Source organism: Esox lucius, chromosome 3 (genome assembly GCF_011004845.1).
Source record: "Esox lucius isolate fEsoLuc1 chromosome 3, fEsoLuc1.pri, whole genome shotgun sequence".
In the NCBI taxonomy this organism is placed as follows: Eukaryota; Metazoa; Chordata; class Actinopteri; order Esociformes; family Esocidae; genus Esox; species Esox lucius.
In genome coordinates, this window is record NC_047571.1 from 28,188,210 (window position 1) to 28,207,661 (window position 19,452).

The 19,452-nt window shown below is 48.2% G+C and overlaps 1 protein-coding gene across 2 annotated transcripts; it reads left to right on the forward strand.

Annotated features, from left to right (window-relative positions):
- Window positions 1–384: 384 nt before the first annotated feature.
- On the forward strand, window positions 385–19,332 carry rc3h1b (ring finger and CCCH-type domains 1b). 2 transcript variants are annotated; one of them, XM_010888597.4, is made up of 20 exons: window positions 385–509; window positions 2,190–2,597; window positions 3,694–3,814; window positions 3,938–4,177; window positions 4,287–4,462; window positions 4,723–4,923; window positions 5,798–5,930; window positions 8,522–8,640; window positions 8,821–8,933; window positions 9,834–10,076; window positions 10,173–10,390; window positions 10,570–10,934; window positions 12,012–12,170; window positions 12,528–12,683; window positions 13,057–13,282; window positions 13,507–13,600; window positions 13,770–13,866; window positions 14,557–14,760; window positions 15,149–15,249; window positions 15,336–19,332. In XM_010888597.4, the coding sequence occupies exons 2-20, from the start codon at window positions 2,367–2,369 to the stop codon at window positions 15,493–15,495; spliced, it is 3,357 nt and encodes a 1,118-aa protein (XP_010886899.2). In that variant the 5' UTR covers window positions 385–509; window positions 2,190–2,366; the 3' UTR covers window positions 15,496–19,332. The 2 variants fall into 2 exon arrangements, with proteins under 2 accessions (XP_010886899.2, XP_019900947.2); XM_020045388.3 differs by having other exon boundaries at window positions 14,584–14,760.
- Window positions 19,333–19,452: the final 120 nt, after the last annotated feature.

Consider the following 19,452-nt stretch of genomic DNA (forward strand, 5'->3'; position numbering starts at 1 on the left):
CACCACACCGATAGCCAGTATTAAATGTCTGGCTGTGCGCCCGAATGATCAGGGGGAAATGGGGCAATGTGCATAGCCATTTTACCAGATGTGACCACTGATGTGACAGATGCTATCCACCGTTAGTGTTGCCAGAAAGGATCGTTTTTAGCACAATTATGTTATTTTTAATGACGATGTGCAGGCAAAATGGGCTTTGGCAGGTCGATTTTTATGTAGGATTGTACAGAAAAAATAGCGTTTGGGCAGTTTTGTGGAGGCTGCTGGTGATTTAGTGATATACTTTCAAAGAAATCTGGCAACCCTGTCTACCGTCATGGTTTCTCCACTGGCATCCTTTCACCGACAGGGGGTGCACTCGCTCCTCGCCCTATCCCGACGTTAGCTAACCATCCAATTGACACCCAAACTTCGGCAGCAGCCAAGCTGCATAGTCGACATGGCGACCGATAAAATAACTCCAGATTTTCCTAAAGATAGATGAACATCTTCCAAGTGTTTTGGAATGAGTGAGTAAATTGTGCCTGTGTACGCGAAATGTTATGTATAATAAACAAGATCGTCAGAGCTACGGGTTAAATTAGCTTTATTACAGTAGCTTGGTAGCTATTTATTTTGGTGTAATGGAGCTACCTAACGAAGCCTATATTCTGATCTTGCCGAGCTAGTAGAACTGCTAACGAACTGACCTAGCATTAGCATCCAGGCAATAAACATGAGATTAGAAGTAGTTAGCAACGCGTTAGCTGCAATTTATTTGCCAATATTCTGCAACCTTGTCCAGCGGTTGTCACATAATGGTAGTTAGCTAGATACACATTTCATTTTAGCTATCTAAACTACTTAGATGTCTGAAATAGCGGGATAATTAACGCACTCTTTTAGTTACATAAGTACTCAATTTATTTTTGTAACATAAAATCCTTTACCCAGCTACCTAGCTAACACGATTTCCCGTGTAGTTTTCTAACCATAGCTAGTTGCCTACTGTTTATCGTTGCATTAATTGGCTAACGACGTTTGTAAAATTCGCAAGTTTGATGCCTTTTTGTTTTCATGTCAGTCATGACAGCTAACTAATTGCTAACGTAGCTAGCCACCCATCGCTAACGTTGTTTACCATACATAGTAGTTTGCCAACCACAACCAACTTGTAGCTCGAATGTGATTGTATAACAAATACTGTGAATGTGTAGAGTACGGTAGTTAAGTGGTGATAACGTTGTTATTCTCTTGCTAATTATTCTATATGTATAACTATACACATTAGCCAGCTACTGTATATGGCTGTTAAATATGCCCAGTGAATTGCGTGTATATACATATATTGCTATTGATGCTGTAGTTAGATATATATATATTGTAAGATCAGAATGCTTGTTAGCTTGCTAACTATGCAGCATAATGCTAACTAAATTAGCTGGTTAACTGCCTCGACCAGTACAGTAACGTTAGCTAGCTAGCTATGCCTGCTCTTTGTCCACAGTAACTAGCTAGCTAAGCAGGCCATAGCCTGGAAACGTCATTGTTTTGATCCGTTTTTTTGTCAGCCTCTGGTTTGCCAGGTCTGTATGATGTTGTTTGGTAGTTAACTGGAGACTGAGTTCCCTGAGTCTGTTGTTAAAATAACTGAACCAGCTAGAACAGGTTTAATCAGATACCTTGTTAAAGACGACACTGGATGTTGGTCATCTTGCTAACGGTAGCTGGCTAGCTAACAGTGGCTATTCAGCTTGCTGATGCATTGTGTTTTTAGCTAGCCATTTTGAATTTGTAAGTCAGCTGTATTGAACTCTCTCGTCTGGTGCAGCTGACTAGAATATCTGTCTGTTCATTTAAATACATACTATTTATTGTGTTATAGATATAGCTAGATGTTGACGGTAATCTTCGGTGAACATGATTAACTGGCTTTGAGATTAAACGTTTTTTGTCATTGTTTTAGTTATACATGTTTTACTAGTGACTAGAAACAAAAATAGGTCCTCTGTTTGCTCCTGTTGTTTTGACCGTTTTGTGGCTATTCAGTGCAACTAGCTATGTATTTTGTTGGGGCCATAAATGTAAACAATTGATTAGAGCCAATGGGTGTATCAAGGTAATTGCCTCAGCTAATGTTGCAGGAGTCACTAATACAGTGTCCTCCAGTGACTTTTAACCAACTAAAATCTGTCTTCCTTCTTTTTCAGAATTTGTCACGTGAAGTGATGCGCATCTAGGATGTGTGACAACATTTAAAGAACATTTTGAGTTCGGAAGAAAGATCTTGATTCCAGTGGAATCTTCCATATTTTTTTTCTTTGTTAAAAAAAACAAGACACACCTGTAAACACCCACCCACCCCTTTACACACACACAGTCCGGCGATGCCTGTGCAAGCCCCACAATGGACGGAGTTCCTTCTATGTCCCATCTGCACGCAGACATTCGAGGAGACGGTGCGGCGGCCCATTTCGCTGGGCTGCGGCCACACGGTCTGCAAGATGTGCCTGAACAAGCTGCACCGCAAGGCCTGCCCCTTCGACCAGACGCCCCTCACCACCGACATCGAGCAGCTGCCTGTCAACACGGCCCTTCTGCAGCTGGTCGGTGGACAGGTGAGGCGCATCGCTCGGGAGACTGGCTGTTATAGGTGCCCTCTCATCACATGATCACCTCATGGAAATTGTTTCCGCTCCCCCTGAAACACACCACAGCATCACCACCAATCACAATCAAAATCAGGATTTGGATGCACAGATCTCTGCTTTGATGGGCTACAATTGGTAGTCGCTCTTATTATGTCTACTAAACCAATGATTTGTTTCCCAGCCGGCGCCTTTTTGCTGGAAAGATTTCAGATTAATGATCATTTACTGGAGTGCACCTTTCTTCTGCTCTGTTGCATTGACATAATGGGGATTGTGTCTGCTGGGCTTATTTTGTGTGGGTGTAGTGATGTCACAGGACATTTGCCAGAAGGGTTTGGCGCAAGCATTGATGCTACATTTGTAAAGTTGTCAAGACAGGTTGTCAGCTCACCTTTCCCCCGTTAATATGACGTGTCTGGGACACACTCTGACTTGACAAGTGCCTACGCGTAGCGGCACGGTGAGGTCCGTGACGCTTTCACGGCTGTGAGGTACAGCTGAAGTACGTACAAGGTACTTCCTCTGTCCAGCGATGCTCTTTGCCCATTGGGTTAGTTACAAGAATGGGGTTCTGTTTGTTAGGCATCGTTCAGAAGGAAATGCTCTGACACCGGGAGGCTCTACCTCACACCTTCAGGTCCCCATTAACCGCGATGGTTGGGGGCAAAACCTCTGGTTGTAATATTAATTAGATGTGCAGTTCAGGGTGTTTGCATAATTGATGCTGATCGCACCCTGCCTCAGTTTCCATTCCGTTGTCTGAGGCACACAGCACCATGCTGCCTTTTAATTAAGCCACCACATGAGCGTACTGCCCCGTGTTACTCCTGTGCATCTGAGTGCTATTGTTGTTTTAATTATATATCACTGTGTTCAGGGACATTAGTTCTCATACAGTCAGTGTCTCTACACTTTAAGATATTGGTTACAAAGGGGGCTAATTATACTATAAATCAATAATTAAGCTAATTGTTCGAATTAGCTGGTGCAGGTGGCAGCTTCTTGGCCCAGCGGTTTTATTCCTGGCTTGATCTCCTAAGCTAACATGTCATGTCGTCTCCAGGTTCCCAAGATTCAGCCGGTGGCCCTGATTACCAGCCCGGACGACTTGGTGCACTATGAGGAGGCCAGGCAGTGTGTGGAGGAGCTGGCCCTCTACCTCAAACCCCTGAGCAACACCAGAGGTGACACACACACACACACACACGACACACACGACACACACACACACACAGGATCCAATGCTGAATGTCACCTCCCAGTCCCTGTGAATAACGCCCGGCGGGGTTTCTTGCCCTACCCCCTAGGGGTGGGCCTGAGCAGCACGGCCCAGAGCATGCTGAGTAGGCCCATGCAGAGGAAGCTGGTGACCTTGGTGCACTGCCAGCTGGTGGAGGAGGAGGGCCGGGTGCGGGCCATGAGAGCAGCCCGGTCACTGGGCGAGCGCACCGTCACGGAGCTCATCCTGCAGCACCAGAACCCACAGCAGTTGTCGTCCAATCTGTGGGCTGCCGTACGGGCGCGGGGCTGCCAGTTCTTAGGCCCAGGTAGGGTGATATGAAACATACACACACACACGGACCTGCTGCCCCGATTGCCAACGTTTTAAGATGTTCTGGTAGGCTGATTATTCGCCCGCTTCCTCCTTCCTTTCAGCAATGCAGGAGGAGGCCCTGAAGCTGGTTCTGCTGGCTCTGGAGGACGGCTCGGCCCTGTCCAGGAAGGTCCTGGTGTTGTTCGTGGTCCAGAGGCTGGAGCCACGCTTCCCCCAGGCCTCCAAGACCAGCATAGGCCACGTGGTGCAGCTTCTCTACCGGGCCTCCTGCTTTAAGGTACTGGGTCTAACAGTACAAATGTGTACATTGTTCTAAGATCTGAGCTGGACTTAACGAGCAAAATTACAGCTTCTATTCAACCTTTGAATAGTTTCCGGTGGGTTTACTACCGAATGCAATCTCGAAGAGGCTTTACGGTTCTGATAAAGTTTGTGCTATGACCTCCCACAATCTTTCCGGAGCAGCTGTAATCCAACTGCCTGGTTTCCGACCAACCGTTTTGCGCAACACTAAACCGACAGCATCTCGTTGCCCAGGTGACCAAACGTGACGAGGACTCGTCCCTGATGCAGCTGAAGGAGGAGTTCCGTACCTACGAGGCGCTGCGGCGTGAACACGACTCTCAGATTGTCCAGATCGCCATGGAGGGGGGGCTCCGCATTGCCCCGGACCAGTGGTCCTCCCTGCTCTACGGGGACCAATCACACAAGTCCCACATGCAGTCCATCATCGACAAGGTAACATTATTGTCTGTTAGTCCTGGGAAACAGTAATCATCTACAGTACCTGTCAACAGTTTGTGTCCATCTGTATCACGTGAACCCTCACCCATTCACCCATCCGAATCACATGAACCCTCACCCATTCACCCATCCGAATCACACAAGCCCTCACCCCTCCGAATCACACGAGCCCTCACCCCTCCGAATCACACGAGCCCTCACCCCTCCGAATCACACAAGCCCTCACCCCTCCGAATCACACGAGCCCTCACCCATCCGAATCACACGAGCCCTCACCCCTCCGAATCACACGAGCCCTCACCCCTCCGAATCACACGAGCCCTCACCCCTCCGAATCACACGAGCCCTCACCCCTCCGAATCACACGAGCCCTCACCCCTCCGAATCACACGAGCCCTCACCCCTCCGAATCACACGAGCCCTCACCCCTCCGAATCACACGAGCCCTCACCCCTCCGAATCACACGAGCCCTCACCCCTCCGAATCACACGAGCCCTCACCCCTCCGAATCACACGAGCCCTCACCCCTCCGAATCACACGAGCCCTCACCCCTCCGAATCACACGAGCCCTCACCCCTCCGAATCACACGAGCCCTCACCCCTCCGAATCACACGAGCCCTCACCCCTCCGAATCACACGAGCCCTCACCCATTCACCCATCTGTATCACGTGAACCCTCACCCATTCACCCATCTGTATCACGTGAACCCTCACCCATTCACCCCTCCGAATCACACGAGCCCTCACCCATTCACCCCTCCGAATCACACGAGCCCTCACCCATTCACCCCTCCGAATCACACGAGCCCTCACCCATTCACCCATCCGAATCACACGAGCCCTCATCCATCTGGGTTCCTCCTAGTTGCAGACGCCGGCGTCGTTCGCCCAGAGTGTCCAGGAACTGACCATCGCCTTACAGAGGACGGGTGACCCCGCCAACCTCAACCGCCTCAGACCACACCTGGAACTACTCGCCAACATTGACCCGAGCCCTGGTGAGAGACCCCAACATTCACTATGTCTCAACTCTTATTCTAACCTCACTGATAGATAGATCTCAGACCACAGACATACTGGAGTTGGATTTTTTGATTGTCTCCTTTCTGGAACTTAGGTGATTCAAAGTTGTAGTACCCCTACTTTTAGGCACTTTTTGGGGGAACTTTTGGGGGCACTTGTGTATGTTTTGCTGTTGGCTTATTGTGATCTACATTATGTAAGCAATACCGAGATGAATGCAACCAGGAAATCGGATGGAATGGTGCCTTTGTGTTGTTAGGCTTTTAAATTCAGAAATGGAAACATATATGGAGTCATATAGAGACCAGAAAACCTTTAGTTGGGTTGATAGCCACCCCGGGTGCTGTTTTGTCTCATTAACAGTTCCATTACGACAAAATCAGCGGTCAACTGGTAAAGCACCTTCCAGTGAAGCATATTCAACAATCCGATTTGTGATGGAATCCTTCCTGATAAGTGACTGCGCATGTTAGAAGAAAAGAGAGTCTTACAGTACTTCTCTGATCCTTAAAAGGCCACACCAGGAACATACTAGAAGGAAACGCAGCCCTGCACTTTCCTTTGGTTTAATCAACCAATAACTCAGTGTAGAACGATCTGGGTGTGTCTATGAGCTGCAGTCACATGCAAGTGGTCTGGGAGAACAGGAACAAGTTGTGGAATGTTTTCAGAATGACTCCACTGGGCACGAATCCACTGGGCATTTGGCCTTTATGACTCACTTTACCCATTGATTTTGACTCAGTCATTTCATTCTCTAAGTGAAGCACACCCATTCATTGAAGCCTTTTTTTCCCTGAGTCCTTGGGGGGTAGCTGTTGTGTGACCGAAAGGAAGTGCAGAGGCTGAAATAACTTTCAGTTTGACTCATTGTGCGCAACATCTATTTTGATTTCAATCTAGTTTAGAGTTTACACACCTAACCTCTATTTGTGTCTAGTTTATTTTTCTTACAAGTTGCTTTATGTTTTAAATACAAGTAGATGATTTGATTGGGCTATATCTTTACATTTAAAACAAAGCCTGTCAGATTTCCAGTAGTTGATGGAATGAAATAACCCTTGATCTTTAAGAATATTGATAGAATTGTTTTTATGTTAAGTTATGGGCACAGATCATTTACTGAAACTCGTTTTCTTAATTTCAGTCTGTTTAAACACAGTTCAGAATGGTTTTGCTATGCACAGTAATGTCATTTCCCAACATTATTGTTTAATAGACAAATGTGTTTCACTCGCTTATCTGTTGCATCAACTCTAACTGACAAAAGAAGAAAGTATGGGCAAAATAATAGTACCAATATTGTAAATCGAATTTTGTCATTTCCAACCATATTTCGTAATTAGATAATGTGCATTAAAATACTGTATATGGATGGAAACATGTTGTCCCAACGTGTATTAAATGTTGAAACCCGTTTTGTTACGTAAGGAAGGTCGGTTTCAAATAACTAGGCTATAATATTTGCAGCAGAGCGAGAGGTGAAAAGTCACGATGCTCAGCGACATGTTATTGTCATTGCTTTACGGTTGCATTTTGTGATCAGCGATCGTTAACTACATTGATTTAGTGGTAGTCCCAAAGCCAAACCCAACTGCATCGCTGTGTTAAACATGCCAGGGGACATCAGAGTGCCTCCACTCCTCTATTCTTCACAGGCACTTATCAAGTTGTTTTGTCCTGTGACCTCTCGTCTGTGCAAATGTAGCCTGTGATTCGGCCCGTGGATTTTCAAAACTCGAGCTGCTGAAATAAACGATATTTCACCTGTGTTTTTACACAGGGTGTCATTTCGGTTGCCAATGTCAACTAGAGTTATGGGGGAACCTCTCTGGAGGTCAGGGAAGGTGGAATTATATTGGTCGACTAGTATGCATCATAGGTCGAAGAATCAGATGGACAACATGTCATGTCTTCAGCGGTCAGTTGGGGCTGTCTTCTCATTGGGTGGTGTTGAGGTGTTTTGGGGGAGTCTCCCCAGGGGGTGGTGTTGAGGTGTTTTGGGGGAGTCTCCCCAGGGGGTGGTGTTGAGGTGTTTTGGGGGTGTCTCCCCTGGGGGTGGTGTGGATGTGTTTTGGGGGTGTCTCCCCTGGGGGTGGTGTGGATGTGTTTTGGGGGAGTCTCCCCTGGGGGTGGTGTGGATGTGTTTTGGGGGAGTCTCCCCTGGGGGTGGTGTGGATGTGTTTTGGGGGAGTCTCCCCTGGGGGTGGTGTGGATGTGTTTTGGGGGCGTCTCCCCTGGGGTTGGTGTTGAGGCGCGCTGTGGGAGTCTCCCCAGTCGATGGTGTTGAGGCGCGCTGTGGGAGTCTCCCCAGTCGATGGTGTTGAGGTGTGTTGGGGGAGTCTCCCCAGTGGGTGGTGTTGGGGCTCTCTCCCCTGGGGTTGGTATTGAGGTGTTTTGAGGGAGTCTCCCCAGGGGGTGGTGTTGAAGGAGGTGTTGCTGTGTTCTCCAGTGGTAAGTGGTTATCAGGGACGCTGCACCGCCTCTGATCGCTATGGGCTTTACACTCCTTCGTTGCCTGTATTGACTCTGTTTCTCATATCTCTCCTTCCCTCCTGGCCGGTAGATGCCCCTCCACCCACGTGGGAGCAGCTGGAGAAGGGTCTGGTGGCGGTGAAGACCGTCGTCCACGGCCTGGTGGACTTCATCCAGAACCACAGCAAGAAAGGAGCCGACCCGCAGCAGGTGTGTCTCTCCCTGGCTCGTTTGACCTCACCCGGGACCCATTTTCTTGTCACGTCGTCCTGTCCGCCTCATTAGTTAATCCACTCATCGAAATCCAAGCTGATGAATTTGTGTTCCGGGCGCAGAAGCGTGGATTGTTGTGTCAGAACTTTATGCACCTTGTTTTTCTGTGTCCCGTAGCCTCCCCAGCACAGCAAATACAAGACATATATGTGTCGGGACATGAAGCAGAAGGGCGGCTGTCCCAGAGGAGCCAGCTGTACCTTCGCCCACTCTCAGGAGGAGCTGGAAAAGTGAGTCCGCTCTCAGCCAATGACACAGCTCACAAATTTAGCTGTCTTCCCGATCTGCATCAGTACAGCCACATTAGTGCCTGGTAATATGGCCTAAAAGGAATATCTTGATTTTCTTCAAATGTATAGGTGATAAAAAAAAAATTATCTTCATATTTTTGGGAATATTCTCTCAAAGTAAACTTAGTTTTACAATTTAAATGTAGAGTAGACTGCATTCCAAACAGAATGCGATTATCATGGCTTGTGAAATCTATGCCAAGATAACTATAATTAGTCTGTGACCATTTTCATTATATTATGGAAATCCCTTTGGCTTTTTTGTAATAATCACAAATCTGACTTTCATGTCCTGTCTAAAAATACCAGCTTCTGTATAATTAAATGCAGACTCCACACACAAAATCCATAACTCAATGGAATATTTTTGTTGATGAATATTTGCTTTTTAAAGTGTCATGTAAACTAATAAAAGGAGGGGGGAAACCCATAAAAGAGAAATACGGCTTCAAATAAGTAATGTTTTGTTGCTGCATTCAACAAGCTTTTTCCTTTTTTTTAACAGTTTTATTTAGATGGTGGAATCCAAATGTCTCTGCCTGGATGGCCTGATTTCTCTGAACAAGTTAAAGTGCCCTGTGTGGTGGTTGTTTGGAATTGTTATAAATTGACGAGACTACTATAACAGTCTGATTAAAACGCTGAAAAAGCGGTAACTGGTAATCAAGTCTTCCTTGACCTTTCCTAACTGAATCTCATTCTGGGAGGTTTTGAAACCTCTTCCGCTGTTGTGGATCGCATCCGTTTTCATTCACGGTATCCTGTTTCACAGCTTCTGTCCTTGGGTTTCAGGTGTTGAAAGGTGGCTGTGCCTGTAACCCAGATGACTTGTGTTTGTAGGTATCGTAAGATGAACAAGCGACTGGCAGCTCGTCTCCCCGGCTCATCTGGTCTGCTGTCAGATGACGGTCTGCCCCTGGACCTGGGGGTGACCCGGAAACCTTCGCCCCTGACCAACGGCTCGGCTGGACCTGCCATGCCCCAGCTGATCGCCCGCGGTACGGACGGCGTGACCTACGACCTGTTGCGCAAACCCAAGATGGATGGCGGCAACAACAGCACCCCGGGGTCGCCCCCAGACACGTACGTGGGAAACCCCGCCTCCATCCATTCACGACATTAATGATTGATTGATTGTGGGCTTGTGTCCAGAACTCTCACAACTCCTTCATCCCTCAGTCTGGACTCGGTGCCCAAACAGGGGTACGCCCAGTCCCCCCACGCCATGTGTCACCCCAGGGGCCCGGGAGACCACATGTCCAAACAGATGCCCGGTGGCGTGGTTCCCCGGGGGCCTCAGGCGTACGCCCAGCAGCAGCTCTCTGACATGTACTACTCTGACCCGCGGCCCCCACCCCCCGGGTCCTCGCAGTACGAACTTCCCCAGTATTCCCAGGGTAAGTTGTATTGGGTCTGATGGTTATCGCGTGGCCGCGGACGCTGGAACCAGAGGCATACCGTTGGACCCGTTGAAATGGCGGATGTGTGTAGATTCCAAATGCATGCTGGGAGAAAACCCTGATGTGTCTGGATGGCCAACATGGGAAGTGTAACCAACAAGCCCCTCCCTCCACAGGTTACCCCTACCAGCAGCCCCAACCGTACGTCCCCCAGCGCTACATCCGAAACCCACCCCCCACCGGCGAACCCACGGGGCCCGCCTACCAGGACCCCTACCCTGGCTACGGCCCCCCCGAGCGCTCCTACCCTTCCCCCCACACGGGCCCCCCCTTCGCCTACCCTCCGCCGCCCCACTACGACACGCGGAGCCGCCACGGCTCCTACCCCGGGCCCCCGCCTCCCCCGCAGCCCTACCCCTCGCGTGGTGACGACATGGCCCCCGCCCCCACCTACCACCAGGAGCCGGCGGCCAGAGAGCGGTACCCCCAGGAGGGGTACTACCCAGCGGGGGCCCAGCCCCAGCCCATGAGGTCCTACAGGGTGAGTTGAGTCGTGTTCCCCCTTGGTGTTACGTCTGGTCGGCAGCCCCCCCCCCCCGTTCCGCTGCCGGGTTCATGTGTTTTTGGACCGGACTGGCAGTAAGACGCCATGTCCCCATTCAAACTGACCGGCTAGACTCCGTGTCCAGTGGGTTTGTTTGGTCAACATCGGTGTCTGCAATCCGTTCCTGTCCATGAAGGTGTTTCATCTAGAAGCACTGTCCAGATGAACCAACCCGTCAGTCATTACTAGTGTCCCCGGCTGACCCTGACTACCTCCCTGGTCGTGCTTGTCATGCAGGGTCCAGGCCCGCCGGGTGCCGTCGGACCGATGCATGTCCACCGTTCACCGGGGCAGCAACGTTAGCTGTGTGCGTTGTCAGCTTTAACGTCAATCAATGTGACATCCAGTTATTTGTTCATATTACAAGCTGTTTCTCCCGGGCCCCTCAGAGTGAACGTTATTTTACTGTTGGTGCTTAACTGAGGGTCGTGGTAAGCCATCTATCCCAGTTGGGGAAGAGACGGGAATCGTAGTAATTGCCTTTTGGGAACAACGCTGACTGTTTCAACTCTGCCGGGTTCCCCGACTGGTCAGGACGGTTAAAGCTCTGGATATCTAGATGAAGATGTTGCTTTGAAGAGCCATTCTGGTCACTTGGTCTGTCTGAAATCTACACCCAGCTGAAAAGTCCCAGCTTGCAAATGAGTCAGCAGTCTAGAAGACCGATTCTGGCCAATAGAAATAGACTGAGCACTACGTGCCCCTCCCTATAAACCTAATGCATTCATGAACCTGATTTTGATTTTTCTTGTGATTGGTTGATTTGACGGAGGCAGGGTCAGGTCACTTTCAGGTGAGGTAATAAAGGGTCAGGTGAGGTAATAAACATTTTAAAAATGACTTGACCTTGTTTTATTTTAAGGAGCTCTGACCATGTGATACGAGTTTAAAATGTGCCCCTTTTCTGTTCATTTGTGTGTGGCCTGATAACAGCGGTAAAGTGGCACTTTAATAGAGCGTGTTGTGGCACGCGGATGTGGTTGTCTGGTTTCTGACCGTGTCCTGTGTGCTTAGGAGACGTACGGACGTTCCCCTCAGCCCAGCCTGGACTACCTCCACCGCCGCCGCAAGGAGCTCATGGCTCAGCTGGAGGAGAGGAAGGTTATCTCCCCCCCACCCTTCGCCGCCTCCCCCACCCTCCCTCACGCCTTCCCCAGCGACTACCCCCCCGAGGTGAGGCTACATCCTGACACACACACACATGATGGTACACACAGGGTCAACGGCACTGGGCTCTGACTTCTCCGGAAACCAACTATTGACCAAGGCCTTAGAAGTGTCGTCATGTTGTGTAACTGGGAAGTGAAACCATTATCCATGTGTGCCGTTTTGCAGAACCGTTGCATTTTGAGGTTGTTTCAAGCGTGCCACTAATGTGTCTAGCGATGGCCTGTGTTTCAGTCAAACTGGATGTTTTTGTGGCTGTCCTCTGTGACTCTGGTGGTGGCGGTGTGTGTAGCATGTGCGTTTCCTTGTTGGGATTCTGCCGGTGTGACTGACTGCCCAACGTTGTGTTGGATGTGTGTTCAGTACGGCGAGGACAGTTCCCAAGCCTTCGGGAAGAGCCGGGAGCCGGACTACGCGGGCCAGTACTCTCCCTGGTCCTGTGACACCATCGGCTCCTACATTGGGTCCAAGGACGCCAAGCCCAAAGACGTCATGGCGCCCGGCGCCATGGAGATGATGGTGAGTAACAGTTGGAAATTGGAACAGGGCCATTTTGTCAGTGAGACGGTCGCTGTTGAAGGGATTGATTAGAAGGATTCTATTCTAATAACAACTGACTAGAACTTTCACTCTTACTCTGCCGTTCTCCCTGTATCTCTCTCCCTGTATCTCTCTCCCCGTATCTCTCTCTCCCCGTATCTCTCTCTCCCCGTATCTCTCTCTCCCCGTATCTCTCTCTCCCCGTATCTCTCTCTCCCCGTATCTCTCTCTCCCCGTATCTCTCTCTCCCCGTATCTCTCTCTCCCCCACACCGCTGTGTAAAAGAACTTGGTTAAATTACTTCTTTATTGAGGTCTTGTCCCTGACAAAATGAAACTCCCCTGGTCAGCAGAATGTGGATGGGAAGACTCTGCGGGGGGAGCCCTCCATGGAAGCCCAGGTCAGGCGGGGGACAGAGGTGAAAGACGACGACCCCATCATCCCCTTCGGCCCCCAGCCCACCGTGTCGCGCTTCGGCGCCATCTCGCGCACCTCCAAGACCGGCTACCAGACAACTGGGCCAGTGCAGGCGATGGCCTCGGCCCAGGGACCCAACCCCAAACACATGGCCATGAGCGGTGGGTGGAACTGTTGCACCCCTAACTGTACCGGACCATTCACGGTCATCCGTGCTGTGTTCATTAGGAACCCAGTTGAAACGCACTTAAGCAGTTTTAACACTCCGTTTAGTTTTCTGCTGCCAAACATTTTGAGTTGTGTGTCTCAATGAATTCGACCCAGTCGCACCGTGTTTCTGAGATATGTGGTTGGTGGTTAACCCTGTCGCTGTCCCCGCCCACAGGGGAGTACTCCTATGGAAACCATGGGACCTGGGGTGGAGCTTCTTACCCCTCCCACCAAACTGGCTCCTCCTCTCAGGGACACTTCAGTGAAAGGTGAAGGGCAAAAGTCTCACTCCTCTCCTGCTCCCATCCGTAGTCCTTCTCATCTGTCACTCGTGTCATGCAGCCTTCTTACCAACACTGTTGCCATCCGTCAGTTCTTCCATCTGATCATCATTATGAGGTATTCTGATGGCGCTGCGTCCTTTGTCTCTTCTCTTAGGCTGCCTATGCCAGCTCAGGACAGAGAACAGCTGAAGATCGAGCTCCAACAGGTCAACCAGCAGATCAACCAACAGACCCAGATTCACAGTATAGAGGTGCTACACACATACATGCACAGTTTTGAATTTCTGTCCTTGGGGATCAGAAAACAAAAGATATCCATGTTCTCTAACCTTAACCTCGACAACATTTCTCCCTAAACTTAACCTAGCCCATGCCACATTGTAAGTCTTCAAATCTTTCCCCTAACCTGGAATTCTCTTGTGGGGAACTGTCAAAATACCTTATGGGACCTATTTTTCTTTTTTATTTGTAGTGACTTTGTGTCATATGCACACACATATCTGGCTGCCTTGTCTCCGTGCATGCTCGCAACTCCAACTGCCTTGTCTCCTGGGCCCCAGGCTTGCAGTCATGGGGAATGAACTCCCCTTTCGCGTGTGTTTTCTGGTGTGGCCAGATGTGCTGGAAGACATGCACAGATCTTCAGCTCTCCTGCACCCTCTGTGGAGTTGTTGCATCGAGGCCAGGCTACAATCACTAATTGGATTTCACGAAATTGGAAGAGAGGACTCTCCGTCCTCCTACCTTCGATTGAGCTCCGCTGGCACCCAAGCCGCCACAAGGGTGTCACGCGAATGTAGCAAGGCGAACGTATTGAATTACTAAAACCCCAAACCCGAGTGGTGCAGGCCAACGTGGTTGAACATCTGATTTAAAGAAGCGACCGTGCAGCCGGGCCAAGTGTACAACTAAACCTGTGACTCTCCTCGTCCTCCTCCCAGACTGCTAGTAACCCCTTGCTCCTCCAGAGGGAGGCCGGCGCCCTGGCAGCCCAGCCCAGCCAGAGCCAGCAGCAGCAGGGGGGGAAGTGGCCGGGTTCAGCCGTGGGCTCCACCAGCCCCGCCTCCGTGACCAGCGAACAGCTCAGCATGGAGCTCCACCAGGTGGAGAGGGAGATCGGCATGAGGACCAGAGAGATGGCCATGGTGAGGCGTAGTAGGGTTCCCCGCGTCACCAGCGTAGTAGGGTTCCCCGCGTCACCAGCGTAGTAGGGTTCCCCGCGTCACCAGCGTAGTAGGGTTCCCCGCGTCACCAGCGTAGTAGGGTTCCCCGCGTCACCAGCGTAGTAGGGTTCCCCGCGTCACCAGCGTAGTAGGGTTCCCCGCGTCACCAGCGTAGTAGGGTTCCCCGCGTCACCAGCGTAGTAGGGTTCCCCGCGTCACCAGCGTAGTAGGGTTCCCCGCGTCACCAGCGTAGTAGGGTTCCCCGCGTCACCAGCGTAGTAGGGTTCCCCGCGTCACCAGCGCTGGGTTTGTGTTCAGGATCTTGTCGACAGGCGTGTGTGTTGACCCCATGTTGATCTGGCCCACGCAGGAGAGCCAGGTGGCCCACGAGGTCCAGTATAAGATGAAGACCGCGGAGAACGGTCGGCAGGACCACAAGGCTCAGCTGGAGGAGATTTCTCTGGCCCTTGGGTGAGTGAAGATATGCCTACCTTGGCGTGTCGGCTGTGTTCATTGGTGTTAACGTGTCCAGGTGTTGACGGCTGCCGTGTCCCTAGGGAGGTATCCAATGGGTCCAGTGGTCTGGGGCAAGATGGGCCTGTGGGCGGGCCGATGATGTCTCTGGCCAGCAAGGCGGCTTCGCTCAGCCTCTGTTCTGAGCCGGGGACGGCGGGCTCGGAGCTGCAGAAGAACGGTGTGGTCCATTCCTGCTCCTAGAACCCTCACACGCAGAAACACACTTTAGGCTAAAGCATGCACACACACACACACACACACACAGAAGATGAGCAGTATCTGCCGTAATATTAATTTTCTTTCTTTTTGTTCTGTGAATGAGCTTTTTTTTTTTTTTCTTTACAATTTTCATCGCCTGGAAACCAGGGCATTTGATAACCTTTTATTTCTATTTTCTATGATTTTTACTGGGACTATAAAACAAGGCTCTCAGAGTAGATGGGGCAACCAAAAAGCAATGATCATTTTAGTGATGATGATGATAATTGTTCAAAGAACTTTTCCAACATGGATAAAATCATTTCAATGGTGGGGTGTTACTCAGTTACCTCCTCCATATCTGTTGGCCCAGAACAAGGCAACTAAATTCCAAACCAAGACTGTTTAAAGGCTGTCAAATGGAAACGTTCAATTGCGTGGGCAACATTTTTGGTCGCATGCTCTGCATACCAGTCATGCCCTTTGCGAACATAGTTACGTCCACTGTAATTGGCGTAATTGAAGTGTGCGTTATGATCACTTCAAGTCCCGCATGCCTGTTGTCACCGAGGCATTAATTCATTAACATTCGCTGTCGTTACCGTTTCGTTGAAGTTGGATAATATTATTGCATTGACCACGGCACGGAGGTGTTGGAACAGCTGGCGTTCAGGAGCACACCACCCTAAGAATCGTAATGCTGGACTGACCAGATGAGGGAGTCCAGGGAGACCACAAATGCTGTCTCAGCCAGCCATCAGAACCAGACCCGATCGGTCCGCTTCAAGTCATATGAGAATACATGCCACCCTGAGAAGTATGATTTTATTAGTGCATTTTATGAATACATCACGTGTCTGTTTCATACTTGAAAAGCAGTATATTATTAATCACAGCATTCTGTTTTAAAGATTGCAAAAATTGATCTTTTTGATAATGAGCTTTCCTCATGTTTTCTATAAGGGAACCTACAATGTGCTTCTTGTGGGATGTGATGTGGCTTGCTGCGTAGTGTCTCGTTTGTTTTCTGATGGGCTGGAGTTCAGCGGATCTTGAATCGCGGAGAAAGCACATTCCACGGAGTCACGTTAAGAGTTATACTAAGTGTGGATTGTCAGATGATAGGAATGACATTATCCTGGGTGCGAGAAACTTGGAGTCCATTTCCAGTGTGAATTAAATCACACATAGTGATTGGTGTTCTTGTCGCTCGTCTTCCTCAGAGCTCCTCATCTGGTTAGTCAAAAGGCCTCCCCATTGGGATTATCTTATCATTGGTTCTCCTTAACTTCTATGAAGTTGCGTCCCCTTGTTTTATTCTTCTCGCATGTGTGAATTGCGATTAAGGGGGTGTGGCTTACCCAAACGCCGGTCTGTAATTGGAAGGAAAGCAATAATGTTGCGTCTGTATTCTGCCCAAACCTTTCTGTGGTTTGTGTGTCGAAATCAACGATGAAAGAGTGACAATGTGTTTTTTTTTAGAAATCTTTTTGACGTCTTTTTAAAAAATCCTCCCATTTCTTTTGTGTTTTTAACCGCATGCTGTTTATGTTAGTACAAGCAATGATCCAGGTTGTAGTGGATGAAAGCCTGGAGTCTTGGCCACAAGCTGCCAGACACTTCAGCCCCTCAATTACCCTCTAATCCCAAACCCTCAATTTGAAGACTTTTAGGGCCAACTTCTCATTATATTGTATACAATATAATCCGTCTATGATTATCATCATCATCATTTATCGTTGTTGTTTTTGCTTTTCCTCTCATGAAATTGTTTACTGCTGATCGCGGAGGAGTTCCCCCGCGTTTCGTCATAAGCAGTTGTCCGGATTGGCCACTGAAAAGAGCGGCGATGAAATGCAAAGAGGTGGATCCTGGTTGTCGAACGGTTAAGGATACAAGTGACGGGTGTGGGGTTGTGGGGGGGGGCATAATTTGGATCTGGGTTTAAGGTGGGTAGTGAATGATAACTGTTAAGCATGGATGCATCTCTTAGGGTTTTTTGTTTTGTTTTGTTTTCCAACCACACTTCATGCCTCACGCTGCTCGTTGCTACATTTTATTGTTTAGGTACACAACTCACCTATACATATGAGTATGTATACATACATTAAATACTAAGCACTATTAACGTGCCACTTCTTATTCTACTCGCTCAGCATTTATATTAAATGATCTCTATTTAGAATCAGCAAAATGTTTTTTTTTTTTTCTTCTCCCCTGTCCTCTGGTTGCCAACACAGACTTTATCCTTTCCCAGTTGAAGGACTTCTGTGGGCATTGACGTGTGTTCACTTAATCTTTTTGTGTTCAAACAAAGATACGTTCTCTATTGAAATATGCTTCCAAAAGAAGACACATTTATTGATGAAAATTTGCAACAACAACAACTTAAAATGTTTGTGTGTGCTAGGTTGTATTGTAGAAAATTTACACTGACTTTTCAAAATGAAGTGTGCTGTACTGGGTGACTGTGTGCAAATATTAGAAATGTGGTGGGATTTTCTCCTTCGAAGAGGTTAGCCGAGTAAGCCTTTAATTTAGTCAAAGGCTTGCTTAATATTTTCCAAAAATACTCCTTGGCCATCACATCATAATGAGATGATTTAGAAGCTGCCAAACTAAATGAAAAGCCAACTGAATTGGCACACTTGTTGCTTCTTTTCAACTGTCATTGAGTAACCAAATTGCTAATCACTTGACACAGGCAGCGAAGTGTTTCCGTCACATTTCGAACAAAACCTGTGTTTTTTGCCGGGAAATTGTCATTGACCTGTTGGGTTTTGTAGTTTTTGGGGTTTTGTTTGTTTGTGTCGTTGTGGAGTGAAAAATCACTGACTTCCAAGTCTTACTGTGATCTAGTTAAATGCCTCACAAGGCAAAGCATCATGTGGTCCATCCGCAGGGAAACTACTATCATACACACAGGTTGTGTAATTGTTTCAGAGGTCATGACCTGTGTCGTCAGTTCTGCTGTGAGCCTTAAAGAGTTTCCATCCAAAATGTTTCCCATGTTTTCAGATCACAAAAGTGTGCAAACAGTGACTGGACACACCATCTGTGGTGCAGATCCAACTATAAGCCTTGATTCAAAAAATTTGGAAAAGATGGGCACGGTTGGATTTCCTGAACTTCACTGAGCACATGTCATCTTTGGTTCAGGCATGTTTTAGAATATACACAGTCGATACCACCGGCTTATGCTTGAATCCACATGAACCCACTTGAGGTCTGAAATGTGCATTCAGCTTGTTTTGGAAGGAACTTGTTCCTAGTAGTCCACCAATGACAACTAACAGAAGTGGTTTCTGTGGGAAAAGCAACAACGTTAATATCAGTCTCCTGCTTTCATTTGTTTCCAAGTGAAACTGCTGCCCACCCCTGAATTCACACAACCAAGAACCACAGCACTCTGTTACGGCTGTTTTGTGACTCGCATTTTAATTCTAAACTCCTGGGGAAAACTCAATGGCTTTCTTTTATATGATTACTCCCTTGTAAGATATCTCTTAAATTAAGGTACAGGTTTGGTTTCAGCAAGAAAAAACGTTTTTATATGTATATTATACTCCATTAAGGAATGTTTAGAATTATCTTCCTCCAATGTGGATGTAGCCATTATTACGCCATTTTATGACTTTGTAAGAGAATTCACTGTGTGAAAATTGGTTTGCATTTTTGTATAATACAATCTGCTTTTTTGTTTGATACGAGAGGGAGGTCAAACTGGAAGTTTGAAGGGAGAAAAATTTACCTGTGAAATTAAGAAAAGGAAAAAAATTAACTTATGTACAACAGTGATTCTATGCTGATGGGGATGGATTAAATGATATTGCTAACTGACTGGTGTCTTGTCTTGCTTTCGTTGAGGAGAATGACAGTGTTTGAGAGCAAGTATGAATGTTCATAACATCACTTTCACTTTGTTTTCTTTTTTTTTTCTTTTTCTTTTAACAATAAGTC

Excerpts from the sequence above, each read along its gene's own strand:
- rc3h1b (XM_010888597.4), top strand. The coding sequence starts at position 2,367 with ATGCCTGTGCAAGCCCCACAATGGACGGAGTTCCTTCTATGTCCCATC. Across the intron at positions 4,463-4,722 it reads ACCGGGCCTCCTGCTTTAAG|GTGACCAAACGTGACGAGGA; the intron begins GTACTGGGTCTA and ends CTCGTTGCCCAG. Across the intron at positions 12,171-12,527 it reads CCAGCGACTACCCCCCCGAG|TACGGCGAGGACAGTTCCCA; the intron begins GTGAGGCTACAT and ends ATGTGTGTTCAG.